Source organism: Psammomys obesus, unplaced genomic scaffold, assembly GCF_907164565.1.
Source record: "Psammomys obesus unplaced genomic scaffold, mPsaObe1.curated_primary_1811, whole genome shotgun sequence".
Classification (NCBI taxonomy): Eukaryota; Metazoa; Chordata; class Mammalia; order Rodentia; family Muridae; genus Psammomys; species Psammomys obesus.
This window is the reverse complement of record NW_026591598.1, coordinates 10,649,358-10,657,921: the sequence shown is the minus strand read 5'-3', so window position 1 is coordinate 10,657,921 and position 8,564 is coordinate 10,649,358. Positions and strand designations below refer to the sequence as shown.

Below are 8,564 nucleotides of genomic sequence, written 5' to 3'. Positions count from 1 at the left end.
CGGAGAAATCCTTCCCGCAGCTTTCTGAGGTTCTCAGATGTGTGTACTGGGCCTGGTCTCCCGTATTTAAAGTTTTGGTAGGCATAGTAAATTAAACAAGTTTGCTGTTGTTTCCTATTAAACTTATGGCCAGGCAAGGTTCTAGCACCGAGCTTTTTCTCCAGGCCCTTGGAGGCACACAAACTATTGAGTGTCACTGCTGAGGTCTGTAGCAGCACCACGCTGGCCTTAATACTTCCGATTTATAACACGCTCTCCTTTTCCATGGCGACTCTTTCCCTCCTCGCTCCCTCCAGCGGCTGTGCTCAAAATTTAAATGTAGTATCCAAATCAGTTTCAAGAGAGCGGATCAAAACATTCAGGTCGTCGAAGCTGGTTAAAAAAAAAAAAAAAAACCTATCCTAGAGATGTCCTATGACGTAAAGCTCTGCAGTTACCCGCCAGTGCACGACTCTATAGCCTGGACCCCACCGCGGCAGCAGCAGCGCCGCCGCACTTGGCGCACGCGCTCTCGCACGCGGGTGCCGGAAAGCGGGCGCGTTCCTTGCCCTCTCGGCACCCTTACTTCGCGGGAGAGGTTTCCTGCCCATCAGCTTCCTGCCGGAAGTGCGGAGGGGATGCTGGTTGGCGGGTTCGCTGGATCTGCGCTGGAGGGGTTTGGGCATTTTGGGGGTGCGGACCGCGCGTGTGCTCGCGTGGGTTCAAGTCCACGCTGCTGGGATCTGTGGCGTGAACGGAGGCGTGTTGCTGGCGTAAGTGCACGCGCGGGAGGACCGGTGCAGGCCCCTGAGCCTCGCGTTTCCCGCCTGGAAAGGCGTGTAATGCAGTTCTAGTCGGGGCCCCGCGCATGCCCCGGGGCCTCTCTCTCAGTCTCCCTGGCCTCGGTCCTGGGACGCTTTCGGATCTTCTGTTTCGGGTGTCACCGTGCTGCCCTGGCGGGCCGAAATCCTCTGCGTAGAGCCTTGTGGCCTCAAATTTACAGTGGTCCCCGCAGCTCTGCTCCCGGGTGTTGGGATTACAGATGGACTCCCAGCGCGGCCAGCTTTTATTTCTTTAGGTTTGGAAACGGGGCCTCTCCCTATAGCCCAGGGTGGCTTCACCTTTTTAAAGTTTAGTTTGTATGTCGGTTGTTTCTCGTCTGAGCCACGTAGCCTGCGGGGGGAAGGGAGCTGTGTGGTTAAATGCACGCCCCGGCCTTATTCAAAAAACAGACGGTCGGTTCCAGGACAAGGGGTTGCGCAACTGCCTCAAGATGACACGGGAAACTTTTACAAGGGTCAGAGCGCGGGACTCGCGTGGGTTTGGCCGCATGTCGGTGACCAGAACTCTTGTCCCTGCGCCGTCCGTTTTCGGAACTGGCTGTATTACTTGCATGTTGAGAGTTTGGAGTGAGTCTTGAGTTCAAGGCCGGTGCAGCCCCTCCACTCCAGTGTACGGATGAGTGTGACTCTTGCAGGTGGATCCCGTGCGCAGCCGATTGGAAGATCTGTCGCCTTGCACCTAATTAGAGGCATCATGGAGGCACCCCCAGTCACCATGATGCCCGTCACTGGGGGCACCATTAACATGATGGAGTACCTCCTGCAGGGTGAGTGAGCCAGGGAGCTGGCACTACCGAGTTTTCTTTTTCCTTTTTTTTTTTTGGTCCGAGTAGGTGGAGATGACTTAAGAGTAACTGGAAGGTTCCCGTCATACACTGTAACTGTGTAAAGGGTGGGGGTGGGGTGGGGGTGGAAGGTGGTTCAGTGGCCGGAAACTCACCAACTAGACCAGGCTGGCCTCAAGAGCTGGGATTACAGATGTGCACACAACTTCCTTCCTTCCTTCCTTCCTTTTTTAAAAAAAAAATTATAACTTAAAATTTTCTTTTAGGGGGCTGGAGAAATGGCTTAGTAGTTCAGAGCACTGGTTCGGAGGACCCAGGTTCAATCCCAGCAGCCACATGGCAGCTCAGAGCTGTCTGTAACTACAGTTCCAAGGGGTCTGACACCCTTACACAGACATACATATAGGCAAAAAACAAAACAAAAACAAAACCATTGGTGCACATTAAATAGGTTTTAAAATTTTATTTTATGTGTATGAGTGGTTTACCTACATGTATGTATGTGACTCAGGTCAGACGAGAGTGTTCAGTTCCCTGAAAAGAGTCGTGGATGGTGTGTACTGGTGGCAAATGAACCCAGGTCCAGTGCTCTTAATCGCTGAGCCATCTCTTGTAGCACTGATTTTTAAGCTCTATTTTATTTGGGGCGTTTAGGGCCCTGCCTCCCCTCCACCAACCCTTCATCCTAGATAGGAGAGAAAGGAGGTTAGTGGGAGAGGGGCCATAGTTTTCCTTAGCTGCTTCCTGCTGGTTAGGGTCGTTGGGTTCCTTGGGGCAAGTCCAATCCTTATTTCAGGAGATCTCCAACCTCTTAGGCTGTGTCAGCAGCATGGGGGATGGAGTGTCACAGCCGTGGGGAGCAGCACCAGCCTTGTTGTTTCTTAGAGCCCCTCCCCCCACCTCTGGCCTTTATTCCCTCTCACAGTCCTCAGAATTAAACTGTCTGCAGCTGGCAGAGAGCCCACCTCAGCCCACAGGAGGCAAACAGTTTGCTGCTGTGGACGATCCGGATCGGTCCCATAGCCCATACCAGGGATTAAAACAAAAAAACATGTTTACATAACAACTGAGATTTTAAAGACACCAAAACTCTCCAGTACCTAGGCTGACCTCTTACTGGCCATGTGGCCAAGGATGGCTTTGACCTTATAGTCTTCCTGCCTGAGCCTAAGTGCGTGGATCATGCTGGCTTGTACCCCATCTGATGTGGATATATGTGGATGTATGTTTTGTTGAGGTTTCTTTCAGAGTTATTACTTCGTTGTTTATTCACGTCAGCTTGTGTGTCAGTCAGTTCCTGCTGTTTGTTGCTTGGTAGCTTCCCCTCATACCCATATAAATACAGGTATGAATAGGTCACAGTGCACTTTCCGATCTAGTTTTTGACCACAATGAAAAAGCCGCTGTGCGTCCTTTTATAAGTGTTCTTTGGGTTTGCTCTCCCTTTCTGTTAGGATTGTTGATCGAGACAGCTACCCTCCGAGTAAAATGTAGTGGTTTCAGAGGGGTGACTCAGATCATTGTAAAAAGTATGAGAAACTGCCAGGTGTGGGACACACCTTTAACCCCAGCACTCAAAAGGCAGAGGCAGGTGGCTTCATGATTTTGTGGCCATCCTTGTCTGGGTAGTGAGTTCCAGGACAACCAGAGCTACACAAAGAAAGCCTCTTTGAAAACTGTGATAGTTCATGCCTATAAATCCCAGCAGTTGGGAGGTTGAAACATGAGAATTGCTGTGAGTTCAAGGCTAACCTGGGCTATATAGTGAGTTCTAGGCTCCTAAACCATCTTAGGTAAGATATGCCTTTAGGGAGGTTGAAGAGATAGCTCAGGGGTTAAGAGCACTGTCTTTTCTTTCAGAGATCCTAAGTTCAACTCCCAGCACCCACATGGTGGTTCACAACCATCTATAATGTGATATGATGCCCTCTTCTGGCATGTAGGTATACATGTAAATAGAGCACTCAAACATTAAATAAATCTTTAAAAAAAAAAAAAAAGCCTGCCTTTAGAAAAAGTAGGTTTTGGGGGTCTGGGCTTTTGTTTTGGATACTGGTATTGAACCTAAGGCCTTGAGAATGCAAGGCAATGATCTGCCACTGAGCTTAAAACATCTGAGAAGGTCTCCCTGAGATCCCCAGGCAGGCCCCAAGCAGACTATGTTTGTGCTTTGGGCTCCCTATCAGCTAGGATTACAGGCCCAGCTGCATTCATGTTTCTTAATCTCTACTTTGTTTTCAAGACAGGGGTTCTCTGTGTAGCCCTGGCTGTCCTGGAACTCTGTAGACCAGGCTGGCCTGAACTCAGAGATCACCTGCCTCTGCCTCCTGAGTGCTGGGATTTAAGGCATGTACCATCACTGCCCACCCTACTCTGTACCAACTACATCAAATGTCACAACTACTTACTTGACTGTAAGGGAGCTGATTTTTGTCTTTAAGACAGGGTCTCACAGCCGGGCATGGTGGCACACGCCTGTAATCCCAGCACTCGGGGAGGCAGAGGCAGGTGGATGGCTATGAGTTTGAGGCCAGCCTGGTCTACAAAGTGAGTCCAGCACAGCTAACACTACACAGGGAGACCTTGTCTAAAAAGAAAGATTTTTATTATTATTATTTTTTTTTTTTAAGATTTACTTATTATTTATACAGTGTTCTGCCTGCATGTGTGCCTCAGGACAGCAGAGGGCATCAGATCTTACTATAGATGGTTGTGAGTCACCCTGTGGTTGCTGGGAATTAAACTCAGGACCTTTGGAATAGCAGCCAGTGCTCTTAACCTCTGAGCCATCTCTCCAGCCCAAGATTTTTTTTTTTTTGAAGAGTGTGTGTGTGTGTGTGTGTGTGTGTGTGTGTGTGTGTGTGTGTGTGAATGAATATGTGTATGCCCATCTTCACAATTGCTCTTGCACAACATTTTGTTGGAGTCATTTCTCTACCACCGTGTGGCTCCTGGGGAACCGAAAAGTCCTCAAGTTTAGCAGAAAACTTTCTTTACTTGATAATCCATTTGGACAGTCTTTAATTAATTTTTTTTATTACATTTTATTAGAGAGGAGTCTCCTGCATGTCACAGCATACCTGTAGAGGTCAGGGGACATGTGGAAATTGGGTCTTTTCCTTCACTGTGTGGGTACAGAGGCAGCAGGTACCTCTACTCACTGAGCCATTTCATTGGCCCCTCCAAAGTGTTCTGGAGCAAAACATTTCATTTTTGGCCTTGAGCAATTGTCGTTTGTCTTTTTATTTTTGGAGTCTGGGTCTTTTTTTTTTTTTTTTTAAGTTGTTTTTATGTGTGCACGTGTGTCAGGGTGTGGCGTGTGCATGTGAGGCTAGAGGTGTGGGATCCTTGGAGTTGGGGTCTCAGGCAGTTGGGAGCCACCAGATGTTCAGACCTGAACTATGGTCCCCTTCAAGAGCAGCATAAATAAACTCTTAACCACTGAGCCATTTTTCCATTTCCTGGGTTTTCCAGCAGTTCTACTGCCTCAGTGTCCTGAGTGCCGTCGCCTGGCTGACTATAACAATGCTGTTTCCGTCGTTGCTTAATCTTTTGTGGTGCTCGGGATTGAACCCAGCGCCCTCTGCCACTGCGCTACGTGCCCCACCTTACAGCCTCCCTCTCTCCTTGTGGTACTTTGATCAAGCCCAGGGACTTGCCTTCCGAGCTCCTGCTCGGCCGCTGATCCTCACTCGGCTACAATTATTTATTTCCAGCAAATGAAACTCTTCCTTTTATGGCACAATTCAAAATTTTCTTTTCATATAATTATACTTCAGAACAAGAAGCTGGGAGTGGCGGCGCATGCCTTTAATGCTAGAATTTGGGAGTCAGAGGCCGGCAGATCTCTGTGAGTTCGAGGCCAGCCTGGTGTACAGACTGAGTTCCAGGACAAAAAAAAAAAAAAAAGAATAAAAAAGAAAGGAAACTGGCTGTGGGCCAGTGAGACAGTGGTTACTGTGCTTCAGCCTGACACCATCACCAAGACAGCTCTTATAAAAGAAAGCATTTATTGGGGGCTTGCTTACAGTTTCAGAGGGTTGGTTCCTGATCATCATGGTGAGGAATATGGCAGCAGGCAGGCAGGAGCTGAGAGCTACGTCCTGATCTGCTGGCAGAGAGAGAGAGCCCACTCCCAGTGACACACCGCCAACAAGGGCATTCCTCCTAACTCTTCCCAAATAATCTACCAACTAGGGACTAGACACTCAAATATATGAGCCTTTGGGGGCACTCGAGGCACCACAGGGCACTTGCTTCCCTGACAGCCCGAGTTCAATCCGTGGGACCCAGGGGTGGAGGGAGAGAACCAGTCCTAGCGGGTTATCTTCTGACCAACATATACGTGCCATCATATTCTGTCTGTTTCTGCCACTGCATTGCATATTCTTAAATGTAAAGCTAAGTATAGAAAAGTTTTAAGTAAATCAAAAGAATTCCGTGGATTGAGCCTATGAAATGACGCGCAGATCTATTTATTTTGTATGTGTATGTGTTTGTCCTTTGCTAGTTTCATGACCCTAAGGGAAATGAAATCCTGGACTCACTGTGCTTTTACCTCTTCAGGAAGTGTTTTAGACCACAGTTTGGAAAGTCTCATCCATCGCCTTCGTGGCTTGTGTGACAACATGGAGCCCGAGACTTTCCTTGATCACGAGATGGTGTTCCTTCTTAAGGGCCAGCAGGCCAGCCCGTTCGTCCTGAGGGCCCGGCGCTCCATGGACAGGGCAGGGGCCCCCTGGCATCTGCGGTACCTGGGACAGCCCGAAATGGGGGACAAGAACCGCCACGCCCTGGTGCGCAACTGTGTAGACATTGCCACATCTGAGAACCTCACAGACTTCCTCATGGAAATGGGCTTCCGCATGGACCACGAGTTCGTTGCCAAAGGACACCTGTTCCGGAAAGGTATCATGAAGATCGTGGTGTACAAGATTTTCCGAATCCTGGTCCCGGGGAACACGGACAGCACAGAGGCCCTGTCGCTCTCCTATCTTGTGGAATTAAGTGTTGTGGCGCCAGCTGGGCAGGACATGGTCTCTGATGACATGAGGAACTTTGCAGAGCAGCTCAAACCTCTGGTTCACCTGGAAAAAATAGACCCCAAAAGGCTTATGTGATTAGGAATTTGTGTCCGTCTCTGAGGTAGGCGAACAAGTGCCCAGTTACTGCTGCCAGCCAGGCCCACTGACCTCAGGAAGGTGTATGGTGAAACAGTTTGGTTCCTTTGAACTGTCTCTTTTTTTTTTTCTCCCGATGACAGAGTTTCACCATGTAGCCCTGGCTCATCTGGAACTCACTACATAAACCAGCTAGCCGGTCCCAGAGGTCCCCTGCACTTCCCACTAGTGAGCCCGTGTTAAAGGCTCTCCTTATTACCCCTGGCAGTTTCTTGTTGGCAGTCTTTTCCAGTGAAAGGCCCAGGCAACATGGAGATTTGCTCAAGCCCTCCCTCCACTCAGAGAACCGGAAGGCAAAACGTCAGAAAACAACTCTGATAATTGTTTTGCCTTTTTTCTTGTTTTTAAAATGTTTTCTTATTGCTTTATTTATTTTTTGTTTTCTTCATGTTTTTAATTGTTCTGTTTACAAAGTGTGTAACAGTGTCATGAGCTGACATTGTGGTAATAAAGACAGAAAAGAACAATTGTGATTCTGATCCTCACTTTTTTTTTTTCCTCCAAGACAGGGTTTTTCTGTGTAGCCTTGGCTGTCCTGGACTCGCTTAGTAGACCAGACTGGGCTCAAACGCAAAGCGATCCGCCTGCCTCTGCCTCCCGAGTGCTGGGATCACAGGTGCACCACCGCCCAGCTCTTCCTAACTTCCTATTTATTATTAACTCCTTAAGTATTTACTGTTATGTTAATGTTTTACTGTTGTCATTGTCATGGGTGGTGGGTGTGGGCCCGAGGCCTCTCCAGGACCCACGTGGTGGAGAGCCAATCCCTGCAAGGTGTCGCCCTCTATCTCCACATACTTGTGGGGACTCCGGCACACCCACACACAAATTCAATATAATAACGGGTTTTTTGGAGTAGCTAGTGGCTGGAGAGATGGCTTAGCTGCTAAAGAGCACTGGCTGCCCTTGCAGAGGACCCAGGCCTACTGCCCACTTGGTTGCTAAAACCCTCTGTAACTCCGCTTCTAGGGGATATGATGCCCTCTTTTCAACCACACACCCACCGGGCACACACATACTGCAAAGATGTGCAGGAAAAAGAGGCCAGGTGGCACACACCTTGAACCCCAGCAATCGGGAAGCAGAGGCAGACGATCTTTGTGAGTTTGAGGCCAGTCTGGTCTACAGATGGAGTTCCAGGACAGCCAGGTCTGTTACATGAAGGAACCCTGGGTGGCGGGTGGATTTGGGGAGCCTCATAGTTTCCTATCTGAAGAGGTTAGAGTGTAAAGTCAGTCTTTTTTTCTTTCTTTTTGTTTGTTTTTTTGAGGCAGGGTTTCTCTGTGTAGCCTTGACTATCCTGGATTTACTTTTGTAGACCAGGCTGGCCTCCACCTCCCAGATTGCTGGGATTACAGGCGTGTGCCACTGTGCCCAGCACCCCTTCTTCCTCTTGGGAGTTACTTCTCTCTTTTCCTTAATAAATTTACCTTTGCTCAGTTAATATGTATAAATACATTTGCACGCATTCTATACACTCATCTTCCAAAAGGTTGCACACCTTAGATTTGCATGTGCATAGCTTGGCATTAAATGTTGACAAATATGATTATTATATTCTATTCCATATTCCATAATTTCTTTTTGGGGGCTGTTTGGTTTTTTTGAGTTTGGTTTGTTTGTTTCTTTTTTTTTTTTTTTTTTTTTTTTTTGAGACAGTCTCATTGTGTGGCCCTGATTGGCCTGAAACTTTTTTTTTTTTTTTTTTTAAGGTGTATTTATTTATTTATTTATTTTTATGTGTACAGGGTTCTGCCTACATGTATGCCTACAGGCCA

The 8,564-nt window shown here is 48.1% G+C and overlaps 1 protein-coding gene across 2 annotated transcripts; it reads left to right on the top strand.

The window, feature by feature from the left end:
• The first annotated feature begins 599 nt into the window (after positions 1–599).
• On the top strand, positions 600–7,259 carry Med18 (mediator complex subunit 18). 2 transcript variants are annotated; one of them, XM_055611489.1, is made up of 3 exons: positions 600–752; positions 1,457–1,588; positions 6,173–7,259. In XM_055611489.1, the coding sequence occupies exons 2-3, from the start codon at positions 1,516–1,518 to the stop codon at positions 6,724–6,726; spliced, it is 627 nt and encodes a 208-aa protein (XP_055467464.1). In that variant the 5' UTR covers positions 600–752; positions 1,457–1,515; the 3' UTR covers positions 6,727–7,259. The 2 variants fall into 2 exon arrangements, with proteins under 2 accessions (XP_055467464.1, XP_055467463.1); XM_055611488.1 differs by lacking the exon at positions 600–752 and having other exon boundaries at positions 768–1,588.
• Positions 7,260–8,564: the final 1,305 nt, after the last annotated feature.

What these genes read in the sequence shown, in the direction of transcription:
- Med18 (XM_055611488.1), top strand. Translation starts at nt 1,438, where the DNA reads ATGAGTGTGACTCTTGCAGGTGGATCCCGTGCGCAGCCGATTGGAAGA. An exon ending in GATGGAGTACCTCCTGCAGG is followed by an intron (nt 1,589 to 6,172) that starts GTGAGTGAGCCA and finishes TTACCTCTTCAG; the next exon opens with GAAGTGTTTTAGACCACAGT.